At 34.7% G+C, this 15,625-nt stretch overlaps 2 protein-coding genes across 6 annotated transcripts; both read left to right on the forward strand.

Annotated features, from left to right (window-relative positions):
- The first annotated feature begins 925 nt into the window (after window positions 1-925).
- LOC126703095 (uncharacterized) lies at window positions 926-3,593 on the forward strand. Of its 3 annotated transcripts, none has more exons than XM_050402008.1 (6): window positions 926-1,328; window positions 1,726-1,829; window positions 2,093-2,365; window positions 2,454-2,664; window positions 2,853-2,934; window positions 3,213-3,593. In XM_050402008.1, the coding sequence occupies exons 1-6, from the start codon at window positions 1,300-1,302 to the stop codon at window positions 3,411-3,413; spliced, it is 900 nt and encodes a 299-aa protein (XP_050257965.1). In that variant the 5' UTR covers window positions 926-1,299; the 3' UTR covers window positions 3,414-3,593. The 3 variants fall into 3 exon arrangements, with proteins under 3 accessions (XP_050257965.1, XP_050257967.1, XP_050257966.1); XM_050402009.1 differs by having other exon boundaries at window positions 931-1,328; window positions 2,102-2,365; XM_050402010.1 differs by lacking the exon at window positions 2,853-2,934 and having other exon boundaries at window positions 927-1,328; window positions 3,213-3,391.
- A 6,694-nt stretch (window positions 3,594-10,287) lies between these two features.
- On the forward strand, window positions 10,288-15,183 carry LOC126702482 (transcription factor PIF7). 3 transcript variants are annotated; one of them, XM_050401184.1, is made up of 6 exons: window positions 10,288-10,548; window positions 11,846-12,341; window positions 13,014-13,121; window positions 13,322-13,387; window positions 13,892-14,330; window positions 14,914-15,063. In XM_050401184.1, exons 1-5 carry the CDS (start codon window positions 10,406-10,408, stop codon window positions 14,318-14,320), a joined length of 1,242 nt encoding a protein of 413 aa, XP_050257141.1. In that variant the 5' UTR covers window positions 10,288-10,405; the 3' UTR covers window positions 14,321-14,330; window positions 14,914-15,063. The 3 variants fall into 3 exon arrangements, with proteins under 3 accessions (XP_050257141.1, XP_050257140.1, XP_050257142.1); XM_050401183.1 differs by having other exon boundaries at window positions 10,295-10,548; window positions 13,892-14,311; window positions 14,914-15,183; XM_050401185.1 differs by having other exon boundaries at window positions 10,363-10,520; window positions 13,892-14,311; window positions 14,914-15,183.
- The last annotated feature ends 442 nt before the right edge of the window (window positions 15,184-15,625 follow it).

Here is a 15,625-nt window from a genome sequence, read left to right on the forward strand (position 1 = left end):
CGTCTGGGCTTCGTGATGTCCGAGGAGGAGTTACTCCTCGGACAGGCTTCCTTGGCGCTATTGGGGTTGAATAGCGCTTCATATGAGGCTTTTCTTTGAAAAGGACGCTCCTCGGACGGGCCTGAGTTTGGAATAGCCCATCATTCTTGGGCCGGGCCCCACATATACATTTGGCCCTTAAATTTGAGGTTGTTTACATTTTGTCTGTTTATGTTTGATTGATAAGTGTATGTTTAACTATTTTTATGAAATACTAGTTTAAAATGTTATACAATAAATGAATTTCATTGTTGTAAGTAGAAAAACATATTATAGAGAGTCAGATTATTAACGGAAATAAATGATATGGCCAGTATGAAAACGGAATCAAACATAAAAGGCCAAAGTAGAAAATTTAAAACGTAAATGGTCAAAATAAAAAACAAACTCAAACATTAAGGGCTAAAAGCCTAAAAGTGTATTTTAGTATTCCTTTTTGTTTTTGTTTTTAACTTATAAAACCATTGTTCCTATTTCATTACACATAGTTAGTCAATTCCTATTTCCTATTGTAGTATTATATCTTTAGAGAGAGAGAGAGAGAGAGAGACATTGTTTAGCAAGAGTGGGAATCACTTCAAGTAGACCACCTTGTCAAAACTGCAGCCTATATATAAAAGAGTTAAAAACCTCAAAGCCAAGCAATCCAAAGCTTCAAATTAAACAATGAGCCTAATGAACTGTTTCCCGCCTTACAAAGCAATAGCATTAGCAGTGAAGAGACTGAGGGTTAGCCAAGAATTTGCTTCCTCTGGTGGGCCACACGAGAATCTATCTTTCGGCTTAACCGGGTGTACAACATTATACCGTTACCATTCAAATGGAATAAGGAATAACTGCATGAAATGTCTAAGTGGGGAACATGATGAATAGGTTCCATTCAAGTTCATTGCAAACTTCAGCATCACTTAAACACATAGAATATGTATATAGAAAAAGATGTCTGTGTGCCAAAGATGTCTTTAATAGAAAGGTGTCTGTGTGCCAAAGGACTTAAAAAAATGGAAACAACTTGCAAACACAGGTTTATGTGTGCTGTGCATGTGCATCTTCCATTGGAGGGAAGAAAATGCTTTGCTTCCTTCAACAGTTGAATGCAAAGCATATTCTACCTTGCTTGCCGCCTATCCTGTTCACCAAGCTAAAATCAGTTCAACCTGCATTGTGATCAATTCTTGCTTCTAGTCTTCTTCACAGACAGACACCATTGAATAATCAGGCAAATCAGATTGGGAAATCAACAAGAAGAGTTTTTGGACAATGGATCTTTTGGTTAAGGAGCAAAGGAGGTACCCTCTAACCCAACCCAAAATCTGTATTTTCTTGGCAAGTCTTTGTGAAATTTTCTTGAACTTAGAAATAAAAAGGAATACAGAACATCTATATAACTATAAAAAATATGGCATGTAAGTCTTCATTGATGATAAATTACTGATTTAATCATTTAATCTAACATCCGCCCTTCACATTTGGGCCTAAGGCGGAGATAGGGTTTGAACCCAAGACAACTTGCTTTGATACCTTGAAAAATGATCAATTGTCCCAAAAGGTTAAGCTATTAGGAAATTGTGAATTTAATCATTTAATGTAACAATTGAAATGTACATAATAGAGTAGACTTAGTCTCTTCCATACCTTTTGCATCAATCATGGTTGAAGAATTATTAACCACTTTGTTCTTGTTAGAGTGAAATTTTCAGGCCAAAGAAAAGAAAAGCAGGAAGAGTTCAGTGGCACTGGAGTAAGAACACCACTACATCTATCTCAACAATCAGATTCCCTCAATGAAGGTACTAGTGTTTTCACATCATCAAAATACACATATATGCGCAAATTTTGCGTAATTCTACACCATAAACGTGAAGCATAAGTTCACAATCTTGTGCTTTCTCTATCATTAATGCTTTCTGTGTCAAGATACTTTTTTTTTTCATCAATGACGTGTGTGAAAGCAGATTCCAATTTTTTTTCGGTGGCCAATCAATGAAGCACAGACAAATGAAAATGCTTCATTGGTGAATTTATTTATTTATTTTTAAATCTCATTTGCTAGCTTTTCTAGATAATGCTGAGCAGGGCTTGTACCAGAGGCGGCTTTCGGGTCAAGTGAGTGAGGATAATGATTCCGGAGACATTGAGTTTGCAGCTGCTGTTGCAGCAGCTGCATTTGCTATTCACTCACTTGAAGAAGCTGAATTAGAAATTCAGAAGAAGAGGAGAGAGGATCTTGAAACGTCAAGGAACAAGGTTAAGAGCAGAAAGGATGATAGCTCAAGTTCTGGTAGAGCAACCAGGATATTCTCAAACACAGAAATGAAGAGTGCTGGTAAATGTTACAGTATTAAAAAAAAAAAAAAAAAAAAAAAAAAACCATGATAAACATTGTCCAATAATTAACAGATTGTGTGTATCAGGCACAGTTTCATTAAATAAGTCAATAGGGCAGGAAAGGGAGGCACAAGAGACAGCTTTTCCAACTCCGATTCCAAGTCATACATCCTCAATGAGACCTACACCCTCAGCAGATAGAGATCAGAACCAGATGAGAGATTCATCAGGACGCAATGATGTGGAAACCAAAGCAGATGCTTGGGAGAAAGCTGAGATGACAAAGATAAAAAAGCGGTAAATGATTATACTTTGAGATGGTTCACTTTCTTGGAATCCAAGTTAATTATCATGTATTGATTCCAAAAATTTAATACCTAGTCTTTTCATAGTCAACAAGTGGCTTATAATCCCACATTAATAGAATATGGATTTTAGTTTCATTTTCTTTCAAAATTATTTTCAATAATAAGCACAAATTTCAGGTATGAGAATTTGAATTCCAAAATACTTGCTTGGGAGGATGAGAAGAAGACACAGGCCAAATTAAACATGGAAAAAATTAAGGTTTTGCCTCAACCTTTGATGTTCACTTGCTAAGTTTTTGAATTAATATTCACAGCACAAAACTTGTCCAACTCAAATTTAAAATAGGGAACAACTATCCCATATCAGAGCAAAGGAAACACCCCTTTAACAAGCAAGCTGCACACTTTCGAGTTGATAGAGTAATTATAGAAAAACCTAGCCTAACCTTAACCTAGAGGATTATGTTACTTGTTCTACATATGCAGGCTTAAAGAGGCATGACCTTACAACAAGTTCCCTAATTGTTGAAATTTCAGGGTGAGTTGGAGCAGCGAAGTGCTTTAAATTTACGACACTACCAAGAAAAGGTAGCAAGGATTGATCAGATAGCAGGAGAAGCAAGACAACAGTTGGAAGAGAAAAGAAGAAATCAAGTCTCTAAGGTGAAAGAAAAGGCAAATAAGCTCAGGTCAACAGACAAGGTTCCTGTCAAATGTTGCTGCTTCTATTTTCACTAGGAATGTAATGCACACACAGACCCAAAAAAAAATGGAATGCGAGGCATTTGGATTCAATAGTCTTCACTCAGGAATGTAACAGTAAATTGTAGGGACAAAATGTTGATCAAGTCAGCTAGGAAATTGTGTGTCATGTTAATTACTTAAATCTTTTTATTCACATTGTGATTATTTGCTCTATTTTTTTTTTTATTCTGCATAGAACTATTATAATTCATTGCACTCAGTACAACCAGAATTACTTTGCTCTATCATCGTGTAGACAATAAAAACAACAAGAATTCCAACACAGAATTCATTGCGAAGCTTGGGAGAATGGCTTTTCTGAAATAGACAGTTCCAGACACTCTTGATTGATTGTCAGCAGATAAGTAAAAACCATTAGAACAACAAAGAACATGCAGGAATAGCATTTTTTTTTTTTGAAATTCTAGCAACCCAAAGGCCAAAATCAGAGGTAGGGCAACAAATCTCCTTGACCACAAAATTCATTGCAAAGCCAATTGAAGTGAGAACACAATGAGTCCACAAGATTGAGGCGCCCACACAACTCAACATAAGGAGACCAGCTCTAAATGCATGCCAGCGCAACAGCAATGGTCTGCAACCACATGGAACAAAGTTACCCCAGCCGCCACGGCGTTGAACTGTTATACCACATGCAAGGCCTGGCTGTGTAGGGAACCATCTTGGCCAAACCTTGACAAGACATGATAGTTACGTGTCTGATACATCATACATGCCTGTTTGATTAAGCTTAAAAATGAATATAAACAAGCTTATTTCTTAGGTATAATTTTTTGGAAGTGCTATACTTTTTTAGATATTTTTACACAATAAACATTTTTTTAAAAAATAAGCCATCATTAACACACTTATGCAGTCAAATTCACGAAGATATGATGCCAGATAGAGATAATGGAATCTGGAGTCTGGACAGCAGATAAAAAATAAGAAAGAAAAGGAAGAAAATCATGAAGTGGAAAATTTTGCCTTTTTCTCAATTCAAACTTCATCATTAGCCACAAAAGCTGTGCATCTGACACATAATTCAGGACCACAACCAGCCAAGCAGGGACCTGTAAGTTATGACACTATTAGTCATTCATTAATTCAATGAATATTGTGACAGACATTAGCCTATGCAAAGAATTTCTGTGTTCTTTCCTGTTTTCTGTTTCTAATTTATGGTTTTGATTCTCACTCACACATCTACTATTTTACATCTCACACATCTGCAATTTTTTGTCTACTATTTTAAAAATGTGGACATTATCGCATCAATTGTGGATGTGTGTGAAATAGTGAATGTGAATGAGGTTGAATGAATATTTTTCCTCTAAATTATTACTTTTCTAGCTTGAATATCTCCTGATTTCTTTCTCTAATCTATTATTCTTCTACCTTGAATGAGTTGTAAACTAGGAAGCACGGACACTTCATTAGGTGTTGTACCTGTCGTGTTATGTTATAATTTTTCAGAAATTACTTATATCAACATGTCATACTTGTGCCCATACTTGTGTTTCTGCTTTGTAGGTTGTAAACCTCAAGTTTGTAGCTAGAACATCCCATATATATATATATATATATATAACACAGTACATTCAATTTTCAATAACAAGTACACATCACAGATACTCACAGCCATCAGTATTTACTGATTTGCAAGCAATTCATTACACAAATGATTCTAATGCGTAATAAGCGGGAATAGAATTTAAAATAGATAAATACTATGACGAGTGAGGACAGTTTACTGTGGTTGTAATAATATGCACTGCCCATTTCATATCGCACTCATTAGTAACTGAAGTTGGGCTTGGGGTCAGCCTTCCATTTCCTAAAATGCTCCATAGCTTAACCATTTTTTTTTCGAGAAATAGATAGAGCACTAGCATCCATAATGTAAAAAAAGTGTCTATTTTATATTCTCAAAACATATTTTATTTATTTTACCATCACATTTTACAACTCACCTAACATTCTAGTTTCTATTATTACGTATAACTCATTAAAATAATATAAATTATACCAACAAATAATATAAAAAAGTTAATTTCTCTCTCTTATCTCTTCTCTCTTTCCTCTTTACCTTTTTTTTTTCTCTCTTTCCTCATTAAATGAGAACCATCTGTTCACAGTTGGTAAAAAAAGTAAAAACCCAAATGTGGGTGGGTTTTGGCTTATTGGTTGCTAAAATAGCAAATGGGGACTTTTTACACTCCCAATGTTAATACTCTAAGACATTAGCTCTAATAAAAATCAAAATGCCTACGACCACACCCAATATCACAACTTAGGTGTTATTTTGTGATTGGATTTCAACACTTGCACACAAGACCCACACTAAAATTTGATTAAAAAAATATTTTGAATGCACCAATCACGAGATGAAACTAAAGTATGCTATGAATTTGGATGTAGAATTAGATGTATCCCTAAACTTTCTCAATAAAAATTTACTTCCAAGTCCAAATGACTCAATTCTTAACTCATAACCCATCTAATTAAAATGCGTTTATGTGTGTGTACAAATCCACTATGTCTATAGAAGTGATTGATTGTGTGTACATTTATGGTCTGTTTGGATTAAGAGGAAAGGAGGGGGAGTCGAGGGAAGTAGAGTAAAATTGGTTGAAAATAAACTAATTTTGAGCCAAATCTACTTTACTCTACTCCTCTCTCTCCCCCCTCAATCTAAACGGACCATTAATGTATTTGTGCCAATGTGCGTGGGATCCTATTGTGTGAGCATAGGCAGAGCTAGGGGGTCGAGGGGGGCAATTGTGTATGACTATGATGATGCATTGATGGGTGTTGTGTGTATGCTACGATGTAAAACACGTTGAAGAGAATATAGAAGGTGCTGAGGGATTTCAAGCATTATCTATCTTTTTCTTTTCTTTTCTTTTTTCAATTTATTTTAAATTGTGTGTGTTATGAAGACCTAATAGACATTTCAAATTTAAATTACATTTTCTATTAAAAATATCTACACAAATTTAGTAACAACAGGGGCAACTTGCTTATTCCCAAACAAAAGAAATATATAATATTCTATTTTTATACCGTTTATCAAACATATGATAAAAAACAATAGTTTTAGAACCACAAATTATTTTACAAATTTTGTATCACAACTTTGACTAGGAAAATTATAAGTGGTTGATCATCACTTACATACTCACAATTTTTTTTTCACCAATCAGAATCTCCAACTGTATAGTAGTGGTAAGAAGTTGCAAAAATTTTTTGTGTTCCTAGACTTTTATTTATTTATTTTTAACATGATATATTTTCTCTCTTTTCTAGTATTTTCCATTTCCCTGTCAAATGGACCCTAGAAGACAAGTGGGAGATGGGACTTGGGATTGTTCTTAGGCTCTAAATAATAAACCTAATGACAGAAATTGATTGCTGACAAGTGGTGATCAATAAGGACAATGTATCTTTCTCAAAAAAAAAAAATAATGACAATGTACACCACTATGGGAAGTTCCAACATGGCAAGGGATGACTGTATCAACGTGTGCACGACTGATGCAGAAATTCATAGTCCCCATGTCTGGTTCAGAAATAAGAACTATTTTTTTTTTTTTGAGAAATAAGAACTATTAAATTGAAGGGCCACAATTTAGATACGAATCTCTTATGGTGGATGTGACATCTATATGATTGGAAACTTTATATCTACCATGGACATTATAGTCATTATCTATTTCATTCCAGGACAGTTTAGGAAATTCGGTATATCTTGTTCACATATCATGAAATTGGAGATAGAAAATAAAGTTAGTTATTGTACAAAAAAAAAAATTGAAAAATAGACCCAATTAGGAGCAGATCAGCAGCTAAGTGAGGGGCCAAAACTGGTACAATTTTCAACCTAAACTTTTAATCTCCCCGATTTTGATATTTCAACTTGTGATATGAGATTGGACTATATTTGGGACCTAAGCTAAATTCAAATGAAAATCCAACTTTAATTTAGTGCACAAAAACAGTAAACCCGTTAAAATACTGACATATGTGAAATATCCTTACTTACCTAACCTACTAGGCAGTAGGCATGATCCATGTCACTATATATGACATAGATATAGCAATAGATTGGGAACTGAATCCAACTATAGTTTGATTGGTATATCTTGTTCACATATCATGAAATTGTAGATAGAAAAAAAAGTTAGATATTGTACAAAAAAAAAAAAAAAAATAGACCCAATTAGGAGTAGATCGGCAGCTAAGTGAGGGGCCAAAACTGGTACAATTTTCAACCTAAACTTTTAATCTCCCCCGTTTTGATATGCCAACTTGCCAATATGAGATTGGACTATATCCAGGACCTAAGCTAAATTCAAATGAAAATCCGACTTTAATTTAGTGCACAAAAACATTAAACTCGTTGAAATACTGACATGTGAAAAATCTTTATTTACCTAATCTACTAGGTAGTAGGCATGATCCATGTCGCTATTTATGACATAAATATAGCAATGGATTAATGGGAACTGAATCCAACTATACTTGGATTGGGAAGAAAATTTCTTCAGTGTCACGAACATTAAGGGGCCTTTTGGCCGACATTTATTGCAATAGTCTATGACAGCAAGCAAAATTTTTGACTTCCTGGCCTGCCGCAATGCTCAGACCCTTGGTATCACAAGATTATCCTCTCACAGGATGTGAAATTTTACATTCTTAAAACCAATACATGTGAAAGAAATGTAGTTGGATTGGGAACTGAATACAACTGTAGTTGGATTGGGAAGATAAGACACTTGCACCGACCTTACTTTTGGGGAATTTTGGCCGACATTTATTGCAATAGTACAGCAAATAAAATTTTGTCCTCCTGACCTGCCTCAATTCTCAGGTCTCTTGGAATCAAGTTGATTTATGGTTATATACCTATTGAACATACATGACAATAAGTAAAATTTGGACTTCCTGACCTGCCAAAACTTCTTGTATTTTTGTAAATAATAAGAAAAGTTATTAGATACCCTAAAAATATTCGTTTATAAAATTTTTTATGGAAAAAAAAAGTACATGGAATCTACATTCCTGAAACCAATACATGTGAAAGAAATGTAGTGTGTGTTTGACAAAAATAATTTTTGCCAACTTATTTTACTATTTAGCTTATATTTGCTACTATTTATGGGTCCCACTGTACTTTTTGATATTATTTATGAGTTTTATTGTACTATTTCATCTAATTTTTACTTTTATCTACAGTATTTTTAGTAAAAAGTTTTTAGTTTCAGCAAAATAAACAGATTCTTAACACCTTAGTTGGATTGGGAATTGAATACAATTGTAGTTGGATTGGGAAGACAATTAATTTCTTCACTGTCACCAACCTTACTTTTGGGGCATTTTGGCTGACATTTATTGCAAGAGTATAGCAAGTTAAATTTTGACCTCCTGGCCTGCCTCAATTCTCAGACCTCTTGGAATCAAGTTGATTTATGGTTATATACATATTGAATATACATGACAAGAAGTAAAATTTGGACTTCCCAACTTGCCAAAACTTGTTGTTAGGACTGTCCACGCGGCCCGCCAACCTGCTCAACCCAGCCAACTTGTCTGTGTCTGACCCGCCGCCACCTGATTCGACGACTTCGACGGTCGGATGCGGGTTCCAAACTCGCTAACCAGACCCCATGCGGGTCGGTTGTCGGTTTTTCGTTTCAAAACCCGTGACACCCGATCCAAACCAAAACCTTTATCCTTTCCGACGAATTATTACAAATTTTGGACCAAATTCGGTGAGATTTCATCAAGATTTGGTCCAGATCCTTCAGATTCGGCAAGATCTCGCTGTTATCTGACGAAATCTAGGCCAGATCTTGACGGATCCGGCTAGATTTTGGACAAATCTAGCTGAATTCGGCCAGATTTCAACCCCGATGATAAAACCCAAGACCAACCCGAATCAACTCGAAACCGATGAGACCTGAACTAAAAAATCTGACCAAATCTTCGGGTTGGTTTCAGGTCAAATTTTCATCCACTCGCCTCATTCGAGTTGAGTCCGGGTTGGGCACAAACCCGACCTGGCCCGACTCGTAGACAGCCCTACTTGTTGTATATTTGTAAATAATAAGAAAAAGTTATTAGATACCCTAACTGTTTTTTTTTAAAGTTTTTTTTTAATAAAAATAGTATTAAAAGTAAAAAAAAATAATAATCCATTAACAAATGCCCTAAAGGTACTTGCCCTTTATAATATGTAAGTCATTTTATCTTGGAAGTAAAATAACAAATAAAGAAAAAAAAAAAAAAAACAAGAATAAGTGGCTATAGCTTATTCAGTGCCCACAATACTAATGAGAACAAGGCTTGCTCAAGTGAAGTTGCTTTACATTGTGAGTGCAATTTGGAAAAATTAAATGGTCATATCGATGCTTAAGTAAGCTCATTCGAGTAAGGCTTGAGCATAGGACAAGTGAGTTATAGTCGCGTACAAGTAAGACCAAAGGATATCTCATAAGACGGTATCATGAGATTATCCTTTCACAATATGTGGAATCTATATACATGAAACCAATACATGTGAAAGATATATCTCATTAAATATATATATATATATATATATATATTTATTTATTTCTTTTGGGAAGGGATGAGCCTTAAGGCCCTTAACTAAACTAGAGAATTTAGGATTAGATCATAGATGCCTCTTTTAGCTAGACAATTAATGGGCAATATGATTGGGTTTACCCATGAAATATGTCACATATATATATATATCATAGTCTTATGGCATAAATGACCTTGGCATATAAATGCATGGACATAGTTGAGAGAGGGGTCAAAGCATATCCAATTGCCATAGATACTTTTTTTAGGCACCACATGTTTTGTGTAAGATCTCCATATCAATTAAAAAGGAAGGGACCCAATAAGCAAATTCCAAAAGGGTGAATCCAAACCGAAGCTCTTGTCCGTTGAGAGAGAGAACCGAGAAGAGTCATAAAATGAGTCAGTATATAGTACCAAACTGGAACCTAAAGCACCAAAGACAAGAACAAGTCGAAGGAGAAGAGGGAAACAGATCTTCGCACGTGCACAACCAGCAGCAGAACCACCCCAGTAGTACTTCTCCTCTTGTCCCCAATATGTACGCTGGTCCTTTCTTGTGTTACTATATTTTCTTTCTTTGTTGTGCTTATGGAGTTATTACAGCTTCATTTGGGAGAGACCCTCTAGCTAGTTTGTTGTTTATATATTCTACTTATGGTTTTTCTGTACCATTCTAATGAGTTTCTGTTTCAAGAAAAGAAACTTGAAGTGCATCTTGAGAGCCGCATTACTTTTCTCTAGTTTAGTTTTCTTCATTCTCGTTTGGTTAAAGTGGTTTCTATAATTGTCTGGTGAATACAAAGCCCAAGCATGTTTTCAGCTTGGAAAGCCACATCTGGTTTTCTCTTCTCCATTAATTCTCTTTTCATGTTTTTACCTTGTGGGAAACCATTGTCTAATTTTGAATATATCTTCAAATTATTATTATTTTAATTTTCCATCTTCTTGTGTGTGTGTGTTTTTTTTTCATTACCTTCATTGTTCATACATTAGTTTTTTTGGTAGGGTTGTCCATATATACATCTTACTTCCTCTTTTTAAGTTTCACTTTGGTCCCCTCCCCCCCCCCCCCCCCCTCTTCTCAAAAAAAAGAAAGTTTCACTTGGTCCAAATCATTTCATATATATATATATATATTTGTTTGTTTATTCCTTCTCTAATTGGTAAGCTACACCTAAAACTTATAAGAGAGGAGGTACTATTTGAGATAGACCACATTGGCCATTATCCCTTTTTTATGATCTATAATAATTTTGGTAAGAAAACAATCAAGGCATCAATCATTGGGTTACTTCTTACCTAACTCTTCTTTCAATTAATTAGTTTATTACTACAATTTTTTAAGCAAACAGTCGGTATTTTATATTTTGGGCCTTGGAGAGTAACCATACGAATGAATTGCTAAAAATAGAAAGAAGTAGCCCAACTTGTATCACTCTTTATAGGAGTAACTGTACTAATTGGAAGAACTGAGAAAATGGGGTCTTGAATATTCATCATGGGTCAAGACTTAAAATCAGAAGGCCTTTCATACTAAATCATTTGGAATTGATGAAGGATTTCAAAATTTTCAAAACATGTTTTAGCCTTTTATTAGGGTAGAATATATAAGACTTGCTTATTTCTTAATTTGGATAATCCATCTTTAATAATTCACATTAAACTATATATACTATTTCTTATTTAAAATATTGGACCATGAATTAATATTTTGCTACAGAAAATTTCCAATTATTATTAACAATATTTAAGCAAATTAATCAATTATCTTATACTTTTGGTTTAGCTTTCATCTAAAATTTGTTTTAAAATTCCCATGTGTGCTTGAAATTCAGGTCTAGCTATGAAGTTGCAGAGCTAACATGGGAAAATGGTCAGCTAGCCATGCATAGGCTTCGTGGGCTCATTCCCACTACTCCTACAAAGCCCACATGGGGTAGGGCTGGTGATACACTAGAATCAATAGTCCACCAAGCTACATGCCACAAGCAAATCTCAGATGTACTGCAACATGACCATGCCCCGGCAGCCAATATAGTCCCTATTGATGCTGTTTCCACCGGTGCAACATGGGCTGAGACTGAGAGTTCCGGCCAGGTACAGGTGGCACCGACGACGCTGATGAGGAAGAGGACACGTTCGGATTCAGAGCAATGTCATGGAAGAAAAATTTGTGGTGGTATGAATGAAGATAGTGCTGATCATACTAGTGCAAGCGCAACATTTTCTAGGGACAATGATACAACCATGATGACATGGGCTTCCTTTGAATCTCCTCGGAGCTTGAAGACCAGAACCACTGAAGTGGACTCGTCTTGTCACGATGGATTGGTACAAATTCATTAAGCACTACTGTAATGGTCAATTAATGTGAAACATTGGAGTTTTAGAACAAAAATTTCACTAATAAATCATGAATACATTTTCAACAAATGGCATGCCTTTAGAATATAAGTTTTTCAAAGGTACATTGAACATTTCTTGACAATTTGAGACCAGCTTTTCCTTAAATCTTAAAAGATATTTATCAAATTATCTTCTTCCTAGCTAAACTCAGGTAGCATATATATGAGATGATATTAAGGACTCACAAGAAATGAAGGGAGAGAGTAAGTCATCTTAAATAAAAAGACTCCAATTTCAAATTTCACATAATTAGAAGTTGGAAGTTTTTTCATGTTAGAATATAAGCCTAACGGGCTTAAGCCCATAGTTGTAGGTCATTTATACAACACACCTTATTTACCTATATATAAGGCAGACCGTTATTACATACAATTTAATACACAGTTGTTCAGACTTTTACATTTTTTGTACTGCAAGTTCAAAGAAAGTCTTATTGTGAAGCTTTAATTTGTCAGGAAAAAAAATGGTGGTTTTGGGGGTTCTGTATGCTAATTTACTTTTGTTGTGTAACATGCCTTTTTCTTATATCATGTATCATGATGAACTATGTATGTGTTTCAGTTTGCACAATAATAATTTTGGGTTTACTTTTAATAGGGAAACAGAGATGATGATGAAGAGCATGAGACCAATAATATTGAAATGGGCCGCTCCTACTCAACAAGAAAAACTAGAGCAGCTGCTATCCATAATCAGTCTGAAAGGGTAACAATTTAAGCTCTCCATCCTAGAATTATTAGTGATGAAAATAAATTTTTGACCATTATAATAGTGTTTTTAGTAACATTTACTATGAATATTTTTCATTGAATTTTACTTGATTAGAAAAATACATATTTGAATTCAAGTGTATTATGATGAAACTATAACTAATGATAGCATTATCATTGGTATTCTTGGTGTAGAGAAGAAGAGATAGGATTAATCAGAAGATGAAAACCCTGCAGAGGATGGTGCCAAATGCAAATAAGGTCAGAAAACCATCCTCTAGGCTACATCTGTGTTGGAAACAAAAAAGAGAGAGGTTAAATTTCTTTATGTGATCCCAGCTTTTGAGATTTGTTTTAAAATCATGCTTATACTTTAAAATGTTTCAAAAAAATCCCCAGTATCACATCATGGACCGAAAAAATGTTGATATTGCAAAAGAAATTCATGAAATCAAGATCATTGTGATGGTGTGGCATGAATTCTGTTTGTTATATCTACATTTTTTATCCATTAGATGACGATAAGTTCTTTTTAAAATAAATTTGAAAGTATATATAGGGATTAAAGTGAAACCTTTTAAAGTATCGAGATAATAGGCAATTGCCAAAGGTCAAGGATCAAATATGCAATTTAAAAAAAAAACTTCATTAATTGTATTTTAAGGGTTTTCTTTTCTAATACCTTCTTGGATATTAAAAGGTCAAGAATGTATATCTATGTTATTTCAACACTTTGTAAAAAATTTTTGGCTTTCAAAAATGCAGACAGATAAAGCTTCAATGCTTGATGAAGTGATTGAGTACTTAAAACTACTCCAAGCACAAGTTCATCAACTGATGAGTATGAGAAGTATGCCCCAGATGATGATGCCTTTAGGCATGCAGCAACATCTTCAAATGTCTCTATTAGCACGTATGGGCATGGGCATGGGCGTTGGGCTAGGGATGGGTATGGGTATGGGTATGGGTATGCTTGACATGACTACCATGTCACACAGTGCACCTCAAACTCTTGCTTCACTTATCAATCCAGCTTCAGTTTCTGCCACAGCTCCTGCACTAGTTTCGCCTCCATTTGTGCTGACCTCCATGATTCCAACTGATGCTTCAGCTCAGCCGAAGCCTAATTCCGGAACCAATGCTGCAGTTCCATTGCCTGATCCATATTGTGCATTACTAGCACAAGTAAGTTGAATACATTAGGGTAATGATCATCACACATTAAAAGTGAGGAGATGTACACTTCATATACACACACTTGACACAATTTAAAAGTGAGGATGTACATAGCGTGCAATTGGTAATGAGTGTGTAATAAGATTTCCCAATACACTATTAATAGTTTTATAAGCAATTAACGCGAAGAAAGATTTAAATTTAAATGCTTTCAACAAGCCGTTGGAAATGTGTGTAAGAATTGGGCAATGCCACTAAGCTAAAAACACTTGTCGAATAAAGAGTTAAGTGATTAGCAAGTGTAGGAGCCCCAAAATTTTGGATTGGAGATCATGATTAATGCGATCCTTTGGAGAAGCATTTCACCCAAAGTTTCTCACAAAATGTAGTTTGCACAAAGACTTATGTTTCATGAACCATTCCCAAGATATAACCAGACATTTTGAGAATAAGAAGTGAATCTTTCCTACGAATACACCCTTTAACATAACTATGTCTATGTCATTATCTATTGTGTTTGCAATTGAGATTCTTTAGTTGTGCTTTTATTTATTACTTTCTTTATAAGAATTTTCTTTATTAATCAATTGAAGAAATTTTTTTGACTGCAGTCAATGAATATAGACCTCTACAACAAGATGGCAGCAGTCAATCAGACCACAGTCACTACACAGTCAACTAGTTGCCCATCACAGTCACACCATGTTCAAAGTGGCTGAGCGAGAAATGAATTAGTCATTAAAAAAAAAAAATTATTCTAGCTAGATTGTACAAGGCTTTATTAGCCTTCAATTTTTATATATATAACTTCTAAACTCTACCCCTGACAATATTCTTGAGTAATTGCCCTTGTTGATATGATTAGGTCTAACTTATTATTATTCTTTTGTATATTTTGTATATTGAAAGCACACTTAGTGTGTAAAACACTAGTTAATGTTTAGACCCCAATTACAAAATAACCAACACAAGCTTATACTCAAACAATATATGTGCGGAATGATAAATATAAGCTATACCCAAACATGCAACTACTCTAAGCCATAATTTAATCACAACACAATAGTAATTAAAAGTAAAGAGTAAGGGATAGAGAGAAGCATACGCAAGATAACATCGGCACGTGTTATTGAAAAGGAAACCAAAGAACTCGGCGAAAAATCTCTCCGCTGCCCTTCAAGCAGTAAAATGATCCACTATAAAATCAGTTGGGATATATGAATAATAATAGGCCCTCCAAGCCTAATCTACCCGATGCACCTAAACCTTCCAAGTTTCTTGCTCCAACAAGGTTACACCTAACCTTATCTTCTCTAACTTACC

Source organism: Quercus robur, chromosome 10, assembly GCF_932294415.1.
Source record: "Quercus robur chromosome 10, dhQueRobu3.1, whole genome shotgun sequence".
Classification (NCBI taxonomy): domain Eukaryota; kingdom Viridiplantae; phylum Streptophyta; class Magnoliopsida; order Fagales; family Fagaceae; genus Quercus; species Quercus robur.

Excerpts from the sequence above, each read along its gene's own strand:
- LOC126703095 (XM_050402008.1), top strand. The coding sequence starts at position 1,300 with ATGGATCTTTTGGTTAAGGAGCAAAGGAG. Across the intron at positions 2,366-2,453 it reads CACAGAAATGAAGAGTGCTG|GCACAGTTTCATTAAATAAG; the intron begins GTAAATGTTACA and ends TGTGTGTATCAG. Across the intron at positions 2,935-3,212 it reads TAAACATGGAAAAAATTAAG|GGTGAGTTGGAGCAGCGAAG; the intron begins GTTTTGCCTCAA and ends TTGAAATTTCAG.
- LOC126702482 (XM_050401183.1), top strand. The coding sequence starts at position 10,406 with ATGAGTCAGTATATAGTACCAAACTGGAACCTAAAGCACCAAAGACAA. Across the intron at positions 13,388-13,891 it reads TGGTGCCAAATGCAAATAAG|ACAGATAAAGCTTCAATGCT; the intron begins GTCAGAAAACCA and ends TCAAAAATGCAG. Across the intron at positions 14,312-14,913 it reads ATTGTGCATTACTAGCACAA|TCAATGAATATAGACCTCTA; the intron begins GTAAGTTGAATA and ends TTTTGACTGCAG.